This window comes from Bufo bufo, chromosome 4 (genome assembly GCF_905171765.1).
Source record: "Bufo bufo chromosome 4, aBufBuf1.1, whole genome shotgun sequence".
Lineage (NCBI taxonomy): Eukaryota > Metazoa > Chordata > Amphibia > Anura > Bufonidae > Bufo > Bufo bufo.
The window spans coordinates 340526546-340551334 of NC_053392.1; the positions used below are offsets into that span (position 1 = coordinate 340526546).

Genomic DNA, 24789 nt, shown 5'->3' on the forward strand with positions numbered 1-24789 from the left:
CCTTACACCAACATGTGTCCCGTAACATCACATGTGCCCTGACCAACGCAGTTACTGGGAAGGTCCACTTAACCACGGACACATGGACAAGTGCATTCAGCCAGGGACGCTAGATTTCTCTGACAGCACACTGGGTGAATGTTGTGGAGGCCGGGAGTGAGTCATACCCTGGGATGGCACAGGTACTACCGACGCCAAAGATTGCGGGCCCTAATTCCATCAGGGTTTCCGCCAGTACCTACGTTAGTGGCTCCAACCCTTGCTTATCCTCTTCCGCCTCCTCCTCCAGTTCCACCTCCGAATTATCTGTGTGCAGCACCAGTCAGTCATAAGTCGGTAGCTGGAAGCAGTGTAGCACTGCAGTGGGGAAGCGGCAACAGGTAGTGCTGAAGCTGATATGCTTAGGGGACAAACAGCACACCGCTGCAGAGCTGTGGCAGGGGATAAGAGACCAGACTGAGCTGTGGCTCTCGCAACTCAGCCTACGACCTGTGCAGAGTAGTTGCAGCTCGAAAAAAGTCTTGAAGACAGCAGTGAGAGGTGCGAATTATGGAGGTTATTAATCTTAGGTCGGAGAGCACGAGTAGAGTGGTAGATGGAGATGAGGGAGGAGATATATATAAAGGTGCAGCACTGTGGAGAGCTTTGTGGGTGAGGGTGAGAAGTTTGAACTGTATTCTGTGGTGGATGGTCAACCAGTGAAGTGACTGACACAGACTAGTAGCATCAGTGTAGTGGTTGGATGGATAGATGAGCCTGGCTGCAGCATTTAGAACAGACTGAAGGGGGGAGAGTTTAGTGAGAGGGAGACCAATTAGTAATGCGTTGCAGTAGTCAAGACGAGAATGAATCAAGGCAACAACAAGAGTTTTTGCAGTTTCCATGTAAGAAAAGTGCAGATTCTGGCGATACTCTTGATGTGCAGAAGACAAGAGTGTGTAAGTGATTGAATATGGGGAGCAAAGGAAAGATCAGAGTCAAATGTGGCCCCAAGACAGCGGGCATGTTGCACAGGAGTTATGATAGTGCTGCAGACCGAAATTAAAATATTACGTTTAGGTGGGTTAGTAGATGGGGGAAAGACAAGAAGTTCAGTTTTTGAGAGGTTCAGTTTTAGATACAGAGAGGACATGATGTTAGAGACAGCTGCCAGACAATTACAGTACTTGTGTTTTGGAATAAAGCAGGGGTGATGTCAGGGGATGAAGTGTATAGTTGGGTGTTGTCAGCATAGAGATGGTATAGAAAGCCAAATTTACTGATAGTCTGTCCGATGGGGGCTGTATAGAGGGAGAAGAGTAGAGGACCTAGTATAGAGCCCTGAGGAACGCCAACATTAAGAGGAAGAGGAGAAGAAGAAGTTCCAGCGAATGATACACTAAAGGAGCGGCCAGAGAGATAGGAAGAGAACCAAGAGAGATCAGTGTCCTTAAGGCCAATTGAGTGAAGCATGGTGAGGAGGAGTTTATGGTCTATGGCAGGCATGCTCAACCTGCGGCCCTCCAGCTGTTACAAAACTACAACTCCCAGCATGCCTGAACAGCCTACAGCTGTCAGCCTTTAGCAGGGCATGGTGGGAGTTGTAGTTTTACAACAGCTGGTGGGCCGCAGGTTGAGCATCCCTGGTCTATGGTATCAAACGATGCAGAGAGATCCAGCAGAATCAGTAGAGAATAGTCACCATTTCTTTTTGCTGTTAGGAGATCATTAGACACCTTATTAAGGGCAGTTTCTGTAGAGTGAAGAGGGCGAAAGGCAGATTGTAATGGGTCAAGAAGCGAGTTTGCAGAGAGATAGATTATTAAGCGAGAGTAGACAAGACATCCAAGGAGTTTAGAGATGAAGGGGAGGCTAGAAACATGTAGGTAGTTAGCAGCACAGGTCGGGTCAAGAGATGGTTTCTTTAGTAGTGGGGTTATAATAGAGTGTTTGAAAGAGGAGGGAAAGATACTAGAAGAGAGAGAGAGAGGTTAAAAATTGTTGTTAGGTGAGTGATGACAGCCGTGGATAGGGACTGGAGGAGGTGTGATGGAATAGGATCCCTGCTATAGGTCGTGGGTCGAGAAGAAGAGAGAAGCCTGGAGACTTCTTCCTCTGTTATAGGGTCAAAAGAGGAGAGAGAGCATGTGGAGGAATTGGAGGGATGAGGATTAAAATTATTTGGGGACTGGGAGATTATTTCCTGCAGGATAATGCCAATCTTGTCTCTGAAGTAAGTGGCCATGCCATCAGCGCAGAGGTCAGTGACAGATTCTGGAACTTTAGGGCTTAGAAGGGAGTCGTTTTGGGTTATTTGAGAGTGAGGAGATGAGAGAGGTGAAGTACTTTTGTTTGGCAATGTTGAGAGCCGAATTGTATGTTTTGAGCATAAATTTATAATGGAGGAAGTCTGCTGATAGTTGCGAATTTCTCCATAAGCGTTCTGCACATCTGGAGCAGCGCTGGAGAAAACATGTTTCAGGTGTGTGCCAGGGTTGCCGTGTTCTGTGTCGAGAGGGTCGGACTGATATTAGAGCAACTTCATCTAGGGTGGTTTTGAGGGTCTGGTTGTAATAGTTGGCAGCCAAGTCTGGACAGGGAAGTGATTGGGGTAAGAGCTAGTTGTAGGATGTTAATAAGTTGATAGCAGTTAATGGTGTGTAGGTTTCTGTGAGTGTGAAAAGTAGCATTGCCATGAGAAAAGTGAGAGGTCTTTATGGTAAATGAAAGAAGATTGTGGTCAGAAAGTGGGAAGGATAAGTTGCTAAAGTTTGAGACTGAGCAGTGACGGAAGAAGACTAGATCAAGTATATTGCCCTGTTCATGCGTGGCAGAGGAAGTAAGTTGTGATAGGCCAAGAGAGGAGGTTAAAGAAAGAAAGTGAACGGCTGATGGGGAGATAGGATCATCAATGGAGATATTGAAATCACCCATAATAAGAGTTGGTGTATCTTAGAAACCTGTTTTCTCATTGACTTCTACTGGAGAATGAAATGCTGCAATTCCTAACTGCATCATGACTGCATCACAACCGCGCAATGTGGCCGTACCCTAAAAGTTTTATTATACAAGTAAGATTTTCTAAAAAGAAATATAAAAGGAAAAACTGTAACTGATCAAAAATCATTTGTACTTTACCTTGGACGCCATCTTCTATATCACTGACATGCTCTGCAGTCTTCTTTGCACGGTCCAGTGTTTCCATGGTTTTCTTGTGTATCCCCTGGCCTTTTATCTCGGCTAGATTTGCCTACAAAATCGCCAATGTAAATAAAGGCTCACACTGTTATATTAAGTATGGATGTAAACTACTTCACATTCTGTTTTCTGTACAGCACATTCCACGTACAGCTGTGTGCATACTGCTCATACATGATATCAAGGAAAGCGGTTAAAATACGTATATTCAATCCAAAACAGCAGAAAAATCTGTTTATATGATTATATTTCATGAATGCTAATGATGGTAACGGGACTCTGGTCAGATAACAACAATGACAAAGATTTGTAATAGACTTTTCTCACAGGGACTCAATGCTCGGGGATAGTTGTGTGTTTTGGGCAGCTCCCTGGGCAAGTCAATGTATGTCATATAGGCGCTCGATCCCAACACACACTAGGGTCAATGTTGTAGGAAGCCAATTTCCCTATTTTTGGAGTGTGGGAGGTAACTGGAGTACCCAGAGGAAACCCACGCAGATGTTGTCCCCTTTCAGATTTGAACCCAGGGTCCCAGCACACCAGTTATAACCACTGAGCTACCGTGCTACAAGATACAGTGCCTTGAAAGAGTATTCACCCCCATTGACTTTTTTTGTATTTTGGTACATTACAGTCTTAAGTTCAATGTTTTGTTAATCTGAATTATATGTGATGGATCAGAACACAATAGTCTAAGTTGGTGAAGTGAAATAAGAAAAATATATAAATAAAACTATTGTTTAGAAATAGAAAACAGAAAATTGGCATGTGCGTATGTATTCACCCCCTTTATTAGGAAGCCCATAAAAAGCTCTGGTGCAACCAATTACCTTCAGAAGTCACATAATTAGTGAAATGATGTCCACCTGTGTGCAATCTAAGTGTCACATGATTTGTCATTACATATACACACCTTTTTTTAAAGGCCCCAGAGGTTGCAACACCTAAGCAAGAGGCATCATTAACCAAACACTGCCATGAACACCAAGGAACTCTCCAAACAAGTAAGGGACAATGTTGTTGAGAAGTACAGGTCATGGTTAGGTTATAAAAAAATATCCAAATCTTTGATGATCCCCAGGAGCACCATCAAATCTATCATAATCAAATGGAAAGAACATGGCACAACAGCAAACCTGCCAAGAGACAGCCGCCCACCATAACTCACGGAACGGGCAAGGGGGGCATTAATCCGAGAGGCAGCACAAAGACCTAAGGTAACCCTGGAGGATCTGCAGAGTTCCACAGCAGAGACTGGAGTATCTGTACATAGGACGACAATAAGCCGTACGCTCCATAGAGTTGGGCTCTATGGCAGAGTGAACAGAAGAAAGCCATTACTTTCAGCTAAAAACAAAGGCACGTTGTGAGTTTGCAAAAAGGCATGTGGGAGACTCCCAAAATGTATGGAGGAAGGTGTTCTGGTCGGATGAGAATAAAATTGAACTTTTCAGCCATCAAAGAAAACACTATGGCGCAAACCCAACACATCACATCACCCAAAGAACACCATCCCCACAGTGAAACACGGTGGTGGCAGCATCATGCTGTGGGGATGTTTTTTTAGCAGCTGGGACTGGGAAATTGGTCATAGTTGAGGGAAAAATGGATAGTGCTAAATACAGGGATATTCTTGAGCAAAATCTGTACCACTCTGTGTGTGATTTGGGGCTAGGACAGAGGTTTACCTTCCAGCAGGACAATGACCACAAACACACTGCTAAAGCTACACTTGACTGGTTTAAGTGGAAACATGTAATTGTGTTTGAATGGCCTAGTCAAAGCCCAGATCTCAACCCAATAGAAAATCTGTGGTCAGACTTAAAGATTGATATTCACAAGTTCAAACCATCCAACTTAAAGGAGCTGGAGAAGTTTTGCAAGGAGTAATGGGCAAAAATCCCAGTGGTAAGATGTGGCAAGCTCATAGAGACTTATACAAAGCGACTTGGAGCTGTGATTGCCGCAAAAGGTGGCTCTACAAAGTATTGACTCTAGGGGGGTGAATAGTTATGCACATTAAATTTTGCAAATCCTCAAACAATCCATGTTAATTCCAGGTTGCGAGGCATCAAAATGCGAAAAAAGTCAAGGGGGGTGTATACTTTTGCAAGGCACTGTATATGGAAACCAGACAGGAAAGATAATCCATCAACAACAAGCCTAAAAAGTTGTATGTTCAAACTAGCTTTGTTCTAGCCAGATTAAGGATATGTTCACACGCAGAACTATCACATGGATTTCAGTGTGAATTCTTTGGGAGATCCGTGTGAAATCCATGTGAAGTTTGTGCCCCATTGGAAATCTGCATTGCCATACAAACGCCTGCAAAAATGTTTCCATGTGGATTTGAAATCCACATGAAGTGACCATAAAAAATGCAATGGACTGGCTGAACGCAGATATCCCCCACTTAGTGGAGGTAATCTGCGTGCACAATCCACAGCAGGCGTCTAAGGTTCTGGCTCAGATTTCTGCTGTAGATGATTGATGGAGAAATTTGCCATGTGTAGATACTCTAAGTGCTGAATTGGCTGTTGCGCATATGATGTTATAGGCATATGATTACTAACAATTCGGCAAAATAAAATTTATCACAAGTGATTTTCTGTTGTAGTATAAGATGTAACTGGCCATGAAAGTTTATTGCTGTCCATACTCATTTAGACCCTGATACAATGAACAAATAAGATGAGTCCAGTATGGTCAAAAGGATATTAATCCAGGAAAGTCATACAGGAATCAGCAAATCTTCAATCAACCTAAAGATCAAGTTGTACTTTCACCAGGTTGCAAGTTACTATAGGTAACATCACAGATATGAGAACCACAGCCTCCAAAAACCTAACAGTTCTGAAGTTAAAAGGCATCTCAAAATGTAAACGTCAGTGAGACATGAAGAGTCCTGGTTAGCATGGCCAGACTTGAGTGATGTTTCCCATAGGAGCCTTCAACCTGGTGGAAGTTCAACTTGATCTTTAGGTTGATTGAAGATTTGCTGATCCTCATAGTATTTACCTGGGTTAACATCCTGTTGCACAAGACTGTGCTCATTTGTTACTTTGTTGGGGAGTTCTATGGTGGTGATGCATTAGCGCAAATATCTTTACCTGATCCTCAGGTGGTTTTCTGATGTTTGATAATTGAACATTTGCAATGGCAAGCTACATGGTAGCTTATCTATTTGATCTCCAACCAGATTATGACTTTTTTAAAGAGTTGTCCCATTACAACAACATATCCCATATCCACAGGTTAGGGGATATATCTGACCATTGGGTCGAACACTTAGCCCCTAATCTATTAATAGGGAATAAGTTGTTGTAATGGGGCAACCTCATTATGATATCATAACACCCTTATGGAGCTAATGCTCCAACTTTACTTCCATGTCCAACAATGACACTGTAAGTGAGGGTGTCGATATTGGCTGGAAAGGAAAATCTGTACTTACAGAAAAATTGCCCCATTTCGGCTTACAGCATGTGTGCCATATACCAATCACCACTTCTAGCTCAGATGAGAAAGAATATGATAGAAAGTGTCTATGGCATAAAAACATCCTTTTCAATCAGCTGCCCTAGCCTAACATCATAATAAATGTTCTCACAATACTAAAATTTCATCCACTACAAACACACAAACAATAAACCTATGTGAACTTTCACTAACCTTCTCTGCAAGCTTTTTGACTTCTCCCTGAAGAATGTCTCCTTCGGTTTCAACATTATCAATCTGAAGATCTTCATACAATGAATGATTTTTCTTCTCTATTAGTTTTTCCTTTACATAATAAAACAACATAATAACTATAATAACAGTTTAAGAACCCCACAATATCACACTGTAGTTATGGGGTTGTCATTTTGGACAATCTCTTTTAGTTAGAAAGGTCCCCCCCAACAATAAACTGATTACAGGATGTCCTGCTGCTGGGTCCCACAGTGATCATCATGGAATCTGGAGGAGAACCTGGCAACAAGTGTGAAAATGAATGCATAGTACAGTGAGCTATAATTTCCATAACTTGTGCAGAAGCAGCTTAGGTTCATGTGCTATGCTGTTCCCATCACCCATTCACTTGTAGAGGAGCTACAGAAGCATACCACAGCCTGTGCAGCTGTTTCCCTAGTTCCAACCAGCTCTGACAGTGGCACCCAAGCAGGCCAGGGTCAGTGGTATGGGAGTGTTATAGACATAGGTACTGGTCCTAGAGGTGGGACCTGCTTCTACTATTTATGGAGTATCCTGTTTGAGATGCAAATTCTCCTTTAAATTGCTTCACTGTAGTGATGTGGGTGGAACATTCACATATCCTGACATTTGTTCCTGGTTAGATGTCCCTTTCCTTGTTTGAGAAGTTCTAAGAAATATCCAGTTGGCCCCCACTGCATTCACAAATAATAACTTAAAACACAATTTAATATGGAGCTTTGACCTGTTATACTAGTAGATTTTTGATTTAACAAGAAAAAAAAATCTATACCTTGTAAAGAAGGACAGAAGAATTAAGGTTGTCAAGAAGTCTATTAACTGCCACTCCAGTAGATATACTCAGTATAGTTGACCTAGTCTCATTAACAAGCAAGGAGCTGAGCCGGAGGTCATCAATCAGGTCCCAGATACATTTATCACAATCTAGAAAAGCAGGAGAATGGTTTCCAATATATAATGCATCTGGCAACATTATAACATTTCACATTTTCCACTTTCATGCAAATGTCATATTTCTTTCTGTCTGCTTCTTGTACATTTTGCTTGTTTGAAAAGACTGTCCCAACTGGACAACCTCGGATCTCTTTTGGCATAAGGACTTCAAAGAGGGAGTTCTCCCTTTGAGGACTCCCCTCTGTTGGCCAAAGCAGAGAACTGCTGCAAGGACAGTCTCACTATTTGGCAGGCTATGTAACCGTGTATTAGATTTGAGTATATATTGTAACATGTGTGTATTAAATGAGATAAAGCCGTTGTCATCGGGAAGACCTTTTTTGTGGACTAGTAAAACTTCTCGCAACTGAAAATGGCTACTTACAAGGAACAGTAGATTCAACTGAGAAAATGGAGATAAGACATTATCTGTTTAGCATGTAATTTAAGTAACACAGGATGATGTAATGAGGGCAAACTATGGTCGTCTCGGCAAACATTGGATAAACAAGCTTTTGATCAGCCGCATGTTTACAACGGCTCGTGTAAAAGGGTCCTAAATCTGTATCCCTTTAAATTAGGGAATCAAGAGAACACTGATCCTAAGAATTATTATACCTCATATGTCTATATATCTATATATTATATATATATATATATATATATATATATATAGCGCCACCTGCTGTTTATTCTTTTCCTTATCTCTTGTCCACCTCAGTGATCGCACAAGCTGAGTTGAAACCTTCAACTGCCACCAGCCATATCTTGTTTTAGAAAGGGAAAGAACTGTAGCAGAAAGGGCATGTCCCCTGAAAAAAGACAGCCCCCTCCCTCCGAGCTGCCAGTCTGCAATAAATTTAGCAGAATAATTGGAGCAGAGAATGTGGAGTTCTCTGGATCCATGTGAGGTACAGGTCTGGTTCTAGCTTTGTTAGAGATTGTTATGTACTATATGATGTCTGATTTTCATATTTTTTTTACATCAATCATGGCATAGTCCCTTTAACTTGCTTTTATTCAGTATGCTCCATATCAGCAATACATGAAGGCTTGGAATTTGGCTTTTACAGTTTCCATTGGGAGGTATATAACTGCATTCTTGTGCCTTCTTCATAGATAAATCAGACTGTTGACCGCTCTTCTCATTATGTGGTCTAAATAATTATGCCCATGGGTAAAACCAATTCTTTAGCTCTGTCACAGTGCTGATGCCTCATTTATTTATTTATTTTTGCTAAAAGGATAAAAAAGACTACTTCTTATTGGTATTCTGTTTAAAACTTACTGAATGAACAATCAGATCCACTTGGGGAATCAGGGTCTTCTAACAGACACTCGCCGGTTCTGTTGTCGCACGGACCACCGCCGCAGTTGCATTCTATGACCAGGAAAAAAGTGTTAGCTGTACACATAATAAGCGAGTGATTATTTTACAGGACAGAGTACACATGTTGTGCATTATGTATAATCCTAAGCATGTGTGTAGGACAGAAACATTTCACAAGCTGAAGTAGTAAGCGGTAAATCAGCAACAGATATTGGCTGTCACAAGAAAATAAAAGCACATTTCCCCCCTAAACATTATTATAAAAGTTGATGTTTTTTTTCAAAATTCGTGACTCAAACTTTTTCCACAAAACTTTTTTTTTTAACATATGGAAGCATCTTACGTAAGTCCGGTAATTTATCCAGACTTAAATAGATGATTTTCTTTTGTGCTACTTATACAGGGTGGGCCATTTATATGGATACACCTTAATAAAATGGGAATGGTTGGTGATATTAACTTCCTGTTTGTGGCACATTAGTATATGTGAGGGGGGAAACTTTTCAAGATGGGTGGTGACCATGGCGGCCATTTTGAAGTCACCATTTTGAATCCAACTTTTGTTTTTTCAATAGGAAGAGGGTCATGTCACACATCAAACTTATTGGGAATTTCACACGAAAAACAATGGTGCTTGGTTTTAACGTAACTTTATTCTTTCATGAGTTATTTAAAAGTTTCTCTTTGTTTACAGCCATTGACATGTCGCCGAGGTTAACACGTGAGGAGCGGATAGAAATTGTGTTGATGTCTGGTGAATGCAGTAACCGGGTCATTGCAGCAGATTTCAATGCAAGACACCCTACGAGACCACCCATCTCCCATGCTACAGTTAGCAAACTGCTTGCTAAGTTTTCGTGAAACTGGTTCAGTGTTGGATTTGCCAAAATGTGGACGCATGAAATCTGTCTCTAATGAAGAAACATCAGTGGCTGTCCTAGCTTCATTCAGCAAGAGCCCACAGCGTAGCACTCGCCGCATGTCACTGGAGAGTGGCATTAGTCGAACATCCCTTCGGCGGATATTAGCTACTCACAAATGGCACCCTTACAAACTCCAGCTACTGCAGCATCTCAACGAGGATGACCCAGATCGGCGCACTGAATTTGCAGAATGGGCAAAACAAAAATTGGAACAGGACCTTCAGTTTATGCAGAAGATTTTGTTCAGTGATGAGGCAAACTTTTATGTGAATGGTGAAGTTAACAAACAAAACCACCGCTATTGGTCTGACACTAATCCACATTGGATAGATCCCTCCAAGACTGTTGGAAAAAAAAAAATGATGGTATGGTTTTGTATATGGGGTACAAAGATAGTGGGGCCATTCTTCATCAATGGAAACCTCAAGGCCACTGGATATGCGAAATTGCTACATGATGATGTGTTTCCCTCTTTATGCACTGAAGCTGGCACGTTCCCTGAGTTTTTCCAGCAAGATGGTGCACCACCACATTATGGGTGTCAGGTCCGAGCATTCCTAGATGAACAGTTTCCTGGAAAGTGGATTGGTCATCGTGGGCCAGTTGAATGGCCCCCAAGGTCTCCCGATCTGACCCCCTTGGACTTTTATCTTTGGGGTCATCTGAAGGCAATTGTCTATGCTGTGAAGATACGAGATGTGCAGCACCTGAAACTACGGATACTGGAAGCCTGTGCTAGCATTTCTCCTGCGGTGTTGCTATCAGTGTGTGAAGAGTGGGAGAAGAGGGTTGCATTGACAATCCAACACAATGGGCAGCACATTGAACACATTTTATAAGTGGTCAGAAACTTGTAACTCATGAAAGAATAAAGTTCCATTAAAACCAAGCACACCATTGTTTTTCTTGTGAAATTCCCAATAAGTTTGATGTGTCATATGACCCTCTTCCTATTAAAAAAACAAAAGTTGGATTCAAAATGGCCAACTTCAAAATGGCCGCCATGGTCACCACCCATCTTGAAAAGTTTCCCCCCTCACATACACTAATGTGCCACAAACAGGAAGTTAATATCACCAACCATTCCCATTTTATTAAGGTGTATCCATATAAATGGCCCACCCTGTAGAATAACTTAACATTATTGTCATTATTGTTTGGACAACCCCAAGAGGTGTAATCTGATACTCCAGCAAAATCTGTAAGGGGGTCTCCCATCATATCCCATTTATATTACTACTCAGGAAACTAGGGCCCAAATGTGACTGCACCCACAACACCCCTATACTTCCACTCCTGAAAGCTCCTTCTTAAATTGTGGGTCTGCAAGCTTTCTGCAAAAAATTCCAGGGTTCCACTGTTTGTGGTGGCTGATTGGCAGGGGCCCTCACTGATCAACAGAACAGAGGCGTTTGCAGGGCGTAGCTACCAAGGAAGCAGGGTAGGCAGCTGCTAAGGGGCCCACACTCAGAAAGTGGTCCAGGAGGAGAACAAATGGATTTATTTTCAGGGCCCAGGGAGTGATGAGTATGGTGCTTGTAGTTCTAGCACTGGTATTACTCCCTGGTCTTCTTCTCCGGGTACCTGTACTGCACTAAGGACGGAACATAGTGGGCATAGGAGCAGTACGATGTCAGGACACATTGTAATGCGTGCCTAGTGTATGGATACCATTCCTTTAATATTTGGTGTTGATTTATAATAACATTTCTCATTTCTGTTAGACAGGACAGGACTATATTCACACAGTATTCTTAAATCACTTACTCTGACAGCCAGATGGCCTGTAATTCCAATATCCAGCCTTGCATCTATCACATTTCGGACCTCCTGTGCCAGGTCTACATCTGCACTGTTGAGTTATGGGGTCACAGTTGTTATCCAAGGAGGCGGCACTGCACTCACACTTCTGACAGCCCAAACAACTGTCATAGCCATAGTACCCAATCTATGGAATAACAGAACAGAGAAACACGAGTAGATGCTATGACCCCGTTTCACACAGTGCAGATTAAGTGTATAAAACAGCTGCTAAGATGCATGCCATTATTCTTATGAAACGAAGTACATAGTAAAAATTCACCAAGAACAAGTGAAACATTATTTTAAAGGGCTATTGTGGTTTCTGCAAATGTTATTCTTTGCATAATTGTATCCGTATGCAATCAAATGATGGATCCTACCGAGTGGTGCTGTTGTCAGGGAAGGAAACTCATATTCTTACAGGGAGTGCAGAATTATTAGGCAAGTTGTATTTTTGAGGATTAATTTTATTATTGAACAACAACCATGTTCTCAATGAACCCAAAAAACTCATTAATATCAAAGCTGAATATTTTTGGAAGTAGTTTTTAGTTTGTTTTTAGTTTTAGCTATTTTAGGGGGATATCTGTGTGTGCAGGTGACTATTACTGTGCATAATTATTAGGCAACGTAACAAAAAACAAATATATACCCATTTCAATTATTTATTTTTACCAGTGAAACCAATATAACATCTCAACATTCACAAATATACATTTCTGACATTCAAAAACAAAACAAAAACAAATCAGTGACCAATATAGCCACCTTTCTTTGCAAGGACACTCAAAAGCCTGCCATCCATGGATTCTGTCAGTGTTTTGATCTGTTCACCATCAACATTGCGTGCAGCAGCAACCACAGCCTCCCAGACACTGTTCAGAGAGGTGTACTGTTTTCCCTCCTTGTAAATCTCACATTTGATGATGCACCACAGGTTCTCAATGGGGTTCAGATCAGGTGAACAAGGAGGCCATGTCATTAAATTTTCTTCTTTTATACCCTTTCTTGCCAGCCACGCTGTGGAGTACTTGGACGCGTGTGATGGAGCATTGTCCTGCATGAAAATCATGTTTTTCTTGAAGGATGCAGACTTCTTCCTGTACCACTGCTTGAAGAAGGTGTCTTCCAGAAACTGACAGTAGGACTGGGAGTTGAGCTTGACTCCATCCTCAACCCGAAAAGGCCCCACAAGCTCATCTTTGATGATACCAGCCCAAACCAGTACTCCACCTCCACCTTGCTGGCGTCTGAGTCGGACTGGAGCTCTCTGCCCTTTACCAATCCAGCCACGGGCCCATCCATCTGGCCCATCAAGACTCACTCTCATTTCATCAGTGCATAAAACCTTAGAAAAATCAGTCTTGAGATATTTCTTGGCCCAGTCTTGACGTTTCAGCTTGTGTGTCTTGTTCAGTGGTGGTCGTCTTTCAGCCTTTCTTACCTTGGCCATGTCTCTGAGTATGGCACACCTTGTGCTTTTGGGCACTCCAGTGATGTTGCAGCTCTGAAATATGGCCAAACTGGTGGCAAGTGGCATCTTGGCAGCTGCACGCTTGACTTTTCTCAGTTCATGGACAGTTATTTTGCGCCTTGGTTTTTCCACACGCTTCTTGCGACCCTGTTGACTATTTTGAATGAAACGCTTGATTGTTCGATGATCACGCTTCAGAAGCTTTGCAATTTTAAGAGTGCTGCATCCCTCTGCAAGATATCTCACTATTTTTGACTTTTCTGAGCCTGTCAAGTCCTTCTTTTGACCCATTTTGCCAAAGGAAAGGAAGTTGCCTAATAATTATGCACACCTAATATAGGGTGTTGATGTCATTAGACCACACCCCTTCTCATTACAGAGATGCACATCACCTAATATGCTTAATTGGTAGTAGGCTTTCGAGCCTATACAGCTTGGAGTAAGACAACATGCATAAAGAGGATGATGTGGTCAAAATACTCATTTGCCTAATAATTCTGCACGCAGTGTAGAGCATAGATGTATTTATTGGTTGCTAAAAACTCTGGGGGAGATTTATCAAACTGGTGTAAAGGAAAACTGGTTTAGTTGCCCATAGCAACCAATTTAGTCTTCCACCTTTCATTTTCCAAAGGAGCTCTGAAAAAAGAAAGGTGGAATCTGGTTGCTGTGGGCAACTAAGCCAGTTCTACTTTATATCAGTTTTGATAAATCTAGCCCTATGTGTTTCTGATCTCTTCCTCAGTTCTGAATATCCTTGTGACATCCATTAAGTTGATCTCACCTGAGGAAGGTGATCCAGAAACGCATAGTTTTCATCAATCAACATATCTATGCTCTAAGGGGGGCTGATGAGAGGCATGGGGGCTGATGATAAGAGGCATGGGGGATGATCTGAGGTCTGAGGACAAAAGTCACCTCAGCCACCTGATGCATCTCTAATAAGCCGGGTACTTTCCTAAATAATCTACCAAGTTTTTTTCTTATTTATTTTGGAGTTCTTATCTGAGGTCTGATTAGGGGTCATTCACATTGAGCTGAGGTCTGATCTGAGGTCTTTTTAACATTGGGGGTCTGATTGGTGGTCTGACCTGAGGTCTAATGAAAAATATTAGAATATAGAATATATCTAAATATAAATAAATGTTATATTTTCTCATTCCAGGGAAGATGTAAATTGCTACTCACTTGACAATGATCGCAGGCAGTCCCAGTGACACCTGGTTTGCAGTGACATTTCCCAGTGATGTCATTGCAGAATTCGGTACCACACTTAGAACACTTGCATTCTGAAATGGGAACATGGTTTTAAGAACATATCAGTACAGCACAATCATATACACAAAGGTGAACCCAGGCTACATGTATTACTATTATAAAGGGACCAATTATTTATGTCCAGTGTCAGACTGGGGTGCCTAGGACCTACCAGGAAAATGTATTTTAGGTGACTGTACCTGCTCACACAGCAGCAATAGGCTACAAGATGATTCATTATGGGGGTCCCTGCTGTGACTTCGAGAAGGTGGGTCGCTGAGAAAAGAAGATACTGGCTGTAGCTAAAAGTCACCTCAGCCACCTGATGCATCTCTAATAAGCCGGGTACTTTCCTAAATAATCTACCAAGTTTTTTTTACATGAACATAGACTGATTGAGATGCAGGGGCTGGAAGACTAGGGGTCCACATTGCTCAGGGCTCACTGGGGATTCACATGTATGTCTGTGAGCCAGCCTGAACTACCTTTATCAATCTTCTGCCATGCCATTGTCCCTTGATTTTAATAATCAGAATCAGAATTCTTGTGTAAATCTGGTAGAGGTTTTACAACTGTCCAACTTTACAAAGTCCCATGCAATAGAAAATAAATGTATCTAATATTAAGTGATTCATATTCTTAGACATAGTGTGCAACTATTAGTAAATGTGCTCCAATGTTCTCGGTAGACATATCTCCAGTATGTTACATACTGAGACATGGCAGCAGGGGCATAGCTATACGGGTTGCAGAGGTAGCAGTCGCTACTGGTCCCAGGAGCCTGAGGGGCCTAAAGACCCTTGTGCCGTATAAGAAGACACCAGTATTATAGAAAGGGAGGGCTCTGTCATAGATTTTGCAATGAGGTTCAGAATCTTCAAGTTACACCTCTGGCTGGAGGGAAGGGGTAGGTCAAGAATTTGGCATGGGGGGAGGGGGGGGGGGCTGCCGGTTCAATTTTTGCCTCAGGCGGCATGAAGGCTATGCCCCTTGCCACAAAGCACTGAGGGATGGGGGCCAAGCTGAACTCTTGCACCAGGGCTCATGCACCTTTAGCTACGCCCCTGCATGGCAACATATATTTTAGTGAAGTCATAGAAAGCTTTCCAGTTGAGGCCTCATTTATGTAGCCTTCCTTTCAAAATCAAAGCCTCAGGCCCTATTGCCATGACTCTCAATGATTTATTTGACTTATACTGACCTACAAAATTATTACTATGGAGAAAACATCTGTTAACATTTTCTTGCAAACAACAAATATTAAAGTGGTTGTCAGAGTTATTTAAAAACTCTAATAACCCCTGTAAACTGCCTAAATTAACAAATGTAGACTTATCAAATGTGGACGTTTTCTCCTCTGCTACTTTCTGTGCTGCACTCCAGTTCTCACTGCTGCTCTTTGTTTTTCTGGCTGCAGCGGTGATTTTATGTGCACACAGGTAACCGCTGCAACCAGTCACTGGCCTTAGAAGAGATGTCCCGTGCCATTGCAGAGGCCAGCGATTGGCTGCAGAGGGAAACTGTGCACGAGATGTCACCTCTGCAGCCAAGAAGATGATGTCAGCATCGGGAAGACCAGAGCACAGCGCTCAAAAACAGGGAAGAAACCAGGGAAAAATATTCATTCATTTGTTATTTTAAAGGCTATGTACTTGTTTGTGATTGTATTTTACTCATATTTGGCTAAAAATCATATTTTAATTGGTCTTTATTAAAAATATTGAGGCGTTCTGTCACAAAGGGTTCTGTGTTTGTCTAGATGTGTGACTGGTACTTTCACTTTCACTTTGTGCCGTTCATCTAATAACCCTTATCTCTAAACTACTAAGAGGTCATGCACACTTATTTAAGCCAATTCTTTCCAGTAAAATAAGAACTGAGCTATAATGGGGGTTTATAATTTCAGAGAGCGAGAGAAGGAGCCCGTCAGCTCCCCAACTGTCGGAAAAGAGAAAATCCAGAAGCTGCTACTAGAGCATCTCAGCTCTGTACAGAAAAAAGGACTACATATTTTTAATAAAGTCCAATTGAAAAAATGATTTTTAGCTTAAAATGAGTATAATGCAATAATAAAAAAAAAAGCCCTCAAAGGTTACATAGCCTTTAAGCCATTTACAATGGTTGCCTGAGATTTTATATACTGTAACAAAGTCAACACCTTTAACATAATGATGTGCCAACCCATAGCCCTTAATAAGTATTCTTAAAATGGTAAAGGGAAAGACCCCGCAGCGTCTAATCAATACCTGTGCAGTTCTTGGCTACTTTGGCATCTCCATAATAGCTTGGTGCACAACGCTCACAATGAAATCCAGTGGAGTTGTGAAAACAACTGTTGCATTGTCCTGTTACTTCATTACAGTCTTCAAAAATCAAGTTCGGATCAGAATTTCCACTGCAGTCACATTTTTTACATGTGCCGCCTCTCAGCAGTGGGTTGCCATAATAGCCTGGAGCACACCTTAAATAAAAATCAAGTAACCATAACAAGCTGTACTCTTCAGATGAAGGCACCTTGTAAATCACATTGTAAAATGGAACGCAGGGAATGATTTCACATTTCAGTGAGACATTTCAAAAGGTCTTGTTAACAGAGCTTAAAATAGACTGTTCAGTTACTTGCTACTTTTAGGTTAACACCATTTAAAAAAAAAAGAAAGAAAAATTTTGTAAATCAATGGCCCTTCTTTTATGGTGATTTCACACCCAGCCCTTTTTCTGCAAGAAGAAGTACAAGTGCTTCCTTTTCTATATATCTCATTCCTTTTCAATACACTTTGGTCTCAACTTAAAGAAAATGCATAAAAACTGCCCAAAAAATGCTGGAAGAAAGACTGTATGTGAAACCACCCTTACTGTCACAAATAAAAATGGTCATTCATATCAGCAAAAGTGTCTAGAGGTCTTCATACATATAGCAATGGAAACAAACAACAAATTAATACAATTATGTTATTGCATTAGACATTTCTCCCAAAATATGCTGCTTATTAAAGGGCTTATCCAATATCATAAACCGCCCCCCATGTGCCGGGCCGCTCACAGGGAATATATTTACCTGGGTCCCCGCCCCGTGCGCCGCTCCTGATCCCCGCACTGCCGCTGCTGCTTCTCCCTGTGCGCTGATGAAAACATCTGGTGTCGGGGGGAGCAGCCAATGGCAGGCGGGGACAGGGACGAGCCTCCCTAGTGTCACCCGTGATGCTAGAGAGGCTTGTCCCGGTCCCCGTCTGCCATTGGCTGCTTTCCCCCCGAAACCGGATGTTTTCATCAGCGCACGGGGAGAAGCAGCGGCGGTGCGGGGACCAAGAGAGGCACAGGGAGTGGGAACCCAAGTAAGTATATTCCCTGTGAGGGGCCTGGCATATGGGGGGGGGGGGGGGGCAGTTTATGATATTGGATAACCCCTTTAAGTCTAATGCATTGGAGATATCATACATTTCTAGTTTTTGACAGCAGTGGAAAAGAGAAAAGCTTTAGAAATCTCTGTACTGCCTGATCTCTGTTTTTAAAGCCAAAACCAGGATTGAATTAATAAAAAATAAAAAAAATAGGAGAATTGTATCTGTCTTAAACATTTTCTTTTATGACACCTGAACATATGGTTGTACACTCAGAAACTTCATACTGGTATAGAATTGCCTGAACGAAGGGCCGACATGATCGTTTTCTGCTTAGGATTGTTCTTGTGGTTGTTCCTTTGCATTATTATTAGCAGCACATCCTGCCATGTAAACATTCATATGATTCACAGTTCGTGTGAATCTGAGAAACAATCCAAAGGTCAGGGCTGGTGGCACAGGATCAGGACAGTGAACAGGGACTGGTCAGGTAAGGAGGCAGAGGATCAGCATACAGACAGCAGTTGGTACTCTGGCAGACAAATGGATTATACTGTAGATCTTTACAAGTTCTAGCAAGCTGGAGAGATCTAGCAAGATCTGTAGAGACCAACTTTCCTAGGCTAGGAAGTGAGATCAGCAGCACACAAAGGTAGCAGGTGCCCATAGGCACAGGACAGCAGTGGCAATGAATTGCCATTGTAACACTACAAATGTTCATTCCGCAGAGCATTGGTCTGTAAAACAGGGGTGTCACTAGGCCAAAACATTTGGGCCTAAAGCCTTGGTGTTTTGCCCAGGACCCTGAACATAGTGACCACCAGAACTGTCAATTGTATAGTCATCCTTGGGGTGGCGATAAAGTTAAATATTGTGGCAGGGCACAAGAGCCAATGCTCCCTTCCACACCTTGAATCACTCATATATGCCACAGAACATTAGGCCTGAAGCCTATTAAAGGATCCATCATTGGCACAGGCTGCACAATGATATCATCGTGATTGCCTACTGTGGGATGTAGGCAAATCAGACTGCAGGTCAGAAAAGAACTGTGGCCTTCATCGCAGACAATGGCGGGGAGCGGTAGTGAGATGACTATTTGATTTTTTTTATTTATTTGTCACATAACGATGAGAACTATAGGGAACTCTGGCATTACAACTGTTGGGGCACTATTGGGAGGATAGGCATTATAAGTACTGGGGCACATCTGGGGGCATGGGCATTGTAACTACTGGGGCACTAATGGAGGCACTGGCATCATAACTACTGAGGCAAGGTCATTACAGTACTTGTGATCAGGGGTACCCAAACTTTTGCATACTACTTTTGAGACCCTAGCAACTCCTCTGAATGTAAAAATCCCTCTAAAAATATTATTTTTGTCACTATTTATTATTGTTACATAGAATTGTATAACTGTATGTATATATATATACAGGGAGTGCAGAATTATTAGGCAAGTTGTATTTTTGAGGATTAATTTTATTATTGAACAACAACCATGTTCTCAATGAACCCAAAAAACTCATTAATATCAAAGCTGAATATTTTTGGAAGTAGTTTTTAGTTTGTTTTTAGTTTTAGCTATTTTAGGGGGGTATCTGTGTGTGCAGGTGACTATTACTGTGCATAATTATTAGGCAACTTAACAAAAAACAAATATATACCCATTTCAATTATTTATTTTTACCAGTGAAACCAATATAACATCTCAACATTCACAAATATACATTTCTGACATTCAAAAACAAAACAAAAACAAATCACTGACCAATATAGCCACCTTTCTTTGCAAGGACACTCAAAAGCCTGCCATCCATGGATTCTGTCAGTGTTTTGATCTGTTCACCATCAACATTGCGTGCAGCAGCAACCACAGCCTCCCAGACACTGTTCAGAGAGGTGTACTGTTTTCCCTCCTTGTAAATCTCACATTTGATGATGGACCACAGGTTCTCAATAGGGTTCAGATCAGGTGAACAAGGAGGCCATGTCATTAGATTTTCTTCTTTTATACCCTTTCTTGCCAGCCACGCTGTGGAGTACTTGGACGCGTGTGATGGAGCATTGTCCTGCATGAAAATCATGTTTTTCTTGAAGGATGCAGACTTCTTCCTGTACCATTGCTTGAAGAAGGTGTCTTCCAGAAACTGACAGTAGGACTGAGAGTTGAGCTTGACTCCATCCTCAACCCGAAAAGGCCCCACAAGCTCATCTTTGATGATACCAGCCCAAACCAGTACTCCACCTCCACCTTGCTGGCGTCTGAGTCGGACTGGAGCTCTCTGCCCTTTACCAATCCAGCCACGGGCCCATCCATCTGGCCCATCAAGACTCACTCTCATTTCATCAGTCCATAAAACCTTAGAAAATTCAGTCTTGAGATATTTCTTGGCCCAGTCTTGACGTTTCAGCTTGTGTGTCTTGTTCAGTGATGGTCGTCTTTCAGTCTTTCTTACCTTGGCCATGTCTCTGAGTATTGCACACCTTGTACTTTTGGGCACTCCAGTGATGTTGCAGCTCTGAAATATGGCCAAACTGGTGGCAAGTGGCATCTTGGCAGCTGCACGCTTGACTTTTCTCAGTTCATGGGCAGTTATTTTGCGCCTTGGTTTTTCCACACGCTTCTTGCGACCCCGTTGACTATTTTGAATGAAACGCTTGATTGTTCGATGATCACGCTTCAGAAGCTTTGCAATTTTAAGAGTGCTGCATCCCTCTGCAAGATATCTCACTATTTTTGACTTTTATGAGCCTGTCAAGTCCTTCTTTTGACCCATTTTGCCAAAGGAAAGGAAGTTGCCTAATAATTATGCACACCTAATATAGGGTGTTGATGTCATTAGACCACACCCCTTCTCATTACAGAGATGCACATCACCTAATATGCTTAATTGGTAGTAGGCTTTCGAGCCTATACAGCTTGGAGTAAGACAACATGCATAAAGAGGATGATGTGGTCAAAATACTCATTTGCCTAATAATTCTGCACGCAGTGTATATATATATATATATATATATATATATAAAAAAAGAAAAAAGATGGCAGCACCGTCACAGAAAAAAAGGGAATGAAGGGTGCAAAAAAGCCCAATGTGGATACAAGCCAATCCAATGATGCAGACGTAGAAAAAGGGCAGCACTCCAATAGATAAAATATCAAAAAACTTTATTTACCCATAAGGCTGTAGCGACGTTTCAGCTCTAACACAGGAGCCTTCCTCAAGCCAAGGGCTTGAGGAAGGCTCCTGTGTTAGAGCCGAAACGTCGCTACAGCCTTATGGGTAAATAAAGTTTTTTGATATTTTATCTATTGGAGTGCTGCCCTTTTTCTACGTCTGCATCATTGGATTGGCTTGTATCCACATTGGGCTTTTTTGCACCCTTCATTCCCTTTTTTTCTGTGACGGTGCTGCCATCTTTTTTCTTTTTTTTTATATATATATATATATATATTTCCATTCAAAGCTATATAAAAATGCAATCGCTATGATTTTTGCTGTGGTCAAAATGGAAGATTAATATGTATTATAGAAAAATAATAGAAATTTACCAAATTAAATAACTAGTTACTTGCCTGGTCAAGTGAAGCTGGCCATACACAAAAAGGGAACCCTGTAGATAATTGCTAATGAGCGTTCATTAAAATGCTCGTTGGTCATTATGTGGCGGTGTAAATGTACCACCGATTACCGGGTAAATGGCCGTTCATCGGGTAATAGATCATTTGAGCGGTAAAAAAAATGATGTTTTGCCTGCGGCAGATTGTACTGTGTAAACAGCATCTGCTGCCAGCAAACAACCAGTCAGTATGGGGCCGAGTGATGGTATTAGCGATCGTTCCTCCCCATAGTGTGGAGGAGATCGCTGCATGTAAATGCAGAGGTCTCCTCCACTAGCAAACAGGCGATTGTCGTGAAGGAGCACTTCCTTCCCGACAATCTGCTGCCGTATTGTCCCTTGTACAGGGACCAGCAGGGAGGGCTGTATGGGAGGTCTAGGGAGGACTAGGAATGTTACCTGTCTACTGAATGAGTGTGGGACCAACAGTTATCTCATGTGCATGGTTAGCTTTAGGGAAACAGGTTAAAATCTAAACTGTCTGACATTTCTTTCCCCCAGTTCGAGATTATAATTGATAAATTGCAGCTATGAGTGCACCTATGAATCAGAGGCTTTCATAAAGTGGCATGACAATCCCTTTCAAAGAAAGCTAGAACCAGCCCTGTACCTCACATGGATCCAGAGATCTCCCCATTCATTGCTCCAATTGTTCTGCTACATTTATTTCAAACTGGCAGCTCAAGGGGTGTGTCCTTTCTCGGAGTGGGTGTATCTTTTCTGCTGCAGCTCTCTCCCTGCAACTGTCAGTAGATATGGCTGGTGGCAGTGGAAGGATGCAACTGAACATGTGCATCTACCTCAGCAAGATGGACAGAGAAATAAGGAAAAGAACAACCAGCAGGTGGCACTATACAGATACGTATTATTGAATAACTCAGTGGCTATACTAATTACATGCAGTTGTAAAAGTATTCGGATCCTGGTGCTGCTTTTAGAAATGTAGAATATTTTTTGTGGGACAGCCCCTTTAGGGATAAAGAGAAATTGTGTTGCATTAATAATAGGCTGAGATGGAAATATGTTAGGAGGGAGACGTGGCTCAGGTTACACTTCTTGGCTTAGGAGTACAGTCTTGCGCATTACGCGCTTGTAATTAAAGGATCACACCAATGTTTCAGCTTTATCTTCAATACTTTTAGAGAAGTGAAATGGACCATATGCTGTGTCTTAATAAAGTGGGATCAGTATGTGAATGGGCAGATAGAGGCCTGTGCTTCACATGACACCATACAGCTGTCCCTCTACAGATACAAATAACAATACATGTGTGATACATCTGTCTAGCATAGTGTTCTTCTTAATAGGACGTATCATACTTGGTCCTTGTCATTACTTCCATCTCAGTTATTTTAGCATAATGGGCATATCCTAATGGCTAATAAGCCAAAAACAGCTCTGATGTATAATACGGTTCTGAATGCTGAGTTGGCCATAGGGCCATAAAAAGAATGGTTTACATTGCAGTTCCTACATGGCTTTGGGTCAAGGACCTTGTGAGTTGTGGTACTCAAGAAGAATCCTATAGCCACTTTTCCATTCATGAAACTATATTCGAAAAAAAAAGTGGGAAGTCAAATGGCCTTAGGGACCTATATTGGTGAGATATATGACTGTCTGAAGTCTTTTCAAACTTTTGCTATGATGCTTTGTCATTTCTAGTTACTACCTTCAGCTTTACCAGGTGTTCAGCTAATACCCATGGGCCCAGCAGCAATGGTCTTTGGTGTTTAGCCCTATCTTTCTAGACTCTAGGGCTGTGTCAAGGGACATACTGGCTTAGTTGTTCTTAACAACTAACTCGATTCCATCTTTCATTTTTCAGAGATCCTTTGGAAAATAAAAGGTGGAATCTGATTGGCTGCTATGGCAACTAAGCCAGTATTCCTTTACACCAGTTTTGTAGTTTCTCCCCAATAAACTACATTAGTAAAGACTAGTCATTCTCTGATTCCTAGATTTTTTTCATTCCCAATCTGGAAGCAGGAATATAATTGTCAGGCATTAAGCCACTCCAGCTTCATCTACTCAGAAAGATATATTTTTGCAATATGATTGTTTGAAATACCCTTAACATGCAATGTTTTCCGCCATGGAAACAGCTTGAAAGTAGTCTCGATGGAATTTCCATCAACCCTCGATTTATGTGTGATTACAGACATCTGGATTCTAGCATTTTCATTGAGTTTCATAAAGTAAGGGACTTTCCGTTAATTTGGTCCAAGTCAAACAGATTTTTGTTCAGTTGAATTACATTATTATTTTTCTGTCACTCTCCCCAATGTGATTAACAGTATGTAAGTTCTATATATATATTTGCTTCGTACAGCTGGTGCTAGATCTTCTAGGCAAATATCTCACCCAACTGTGGTTAAACTGCAGAAGGAATTTATGAATTCAAGATCCGAACCCTATGGAAGTGCAACATAGTCAATTAGCTTTACTAGTTCATGAAAGATAAATTTAAAGTGATTCTCCGTCTTTCATCATTACCGGTATATGTTTTTAAATCCAAATATTGTTCTGAATACTGTATTTTCCCCATATAAATTTAGAGTAGACGGAGCTTTTTTTTTCTAATACACATCTCTAAATCTGCTTCATATATCTAGATTTGAAAGATGCCATTGAGACTGTCTGCACCTATCATTAAAGAAGCATACTATCTACTGTCTTATTAATGACATGAATGTCAGATATGTGCGGTTCCCACCTCTGAGACCCGCTCATATTTACAGACCGGGGTCCCCGTGATGTGCTCTCTATTCACTGCTATGGGAGTTCCAAAAATAGCTGAGCAAATGTGCTTGGCTATTTTCAGAAGTCCTATAGCAGTGAATGGAGAGCACATCACACATGCACGGCCAACTCTCCATTCATTGCTATGGGACTGCTGAAAATAGCTGAACCAGTGCTTGACTATTTTAGGAACTCCCGTAGCGGTGTATGGAGGGTGGCCACGTTTATGCGGTGCGCGCTCCTTTGAGGAATGGCATAACACAGTGTTACAACAAATGATGGTCTAGAATTTTTATTTTGGGCTGGGGGGACGACAATATAATTATTTACATGTCCGGAACAGTGACAGGTTTTCTTTAAAATTCTGCAGAAACGGAATTTGAAGGTTTGTTTGAATTAATATATTAACTCTATGTAAAAAGAACATTTATTCCAGTATTCTGCATCTTTATGAGGACAGGAGCGTGTGTT

The 24789-nt window shown here is 41.6% G+C and overlaps 1 protein-coding gene across 1 annotated transcript in view; it reads right to left on the reverse strand.

Moving 5' to 3' along the window:
- LAMA4 (laminin subunit alpha 4) overlaps positions 1–24789 on the reverse strand; it is a 140605-nt gene that overhangs the window by 60490 nt on the left and 55326 nt on the right. The window contains exons 5-11 of the mRNA XM_040428892.1: positions 16861–17075; positions 14546–14646; positions 11848–12028; positions 9116–9208; positions 7667–7818; positions 6853–6963; positions 3118–3229 (exon numbers count right to left, since the gene is read on the reverse strand). Coding sequence (XP_040284826.1) covers positions 3118–3229; positions 6853–6963; positions 7667–7818; positions 9116–9208; positions 11848–12028; positions 14546–14646; positions 16861–17075 — 965 coding nt within the window. The remainder of the gene's footprint in view (positions 1–3117; positions 3230–6852; positions 6964–7666; positions 7819–9115; positions 9209–11847; positions 12029–14545; positions 14647–16860; positions 17076–24789) is intronic.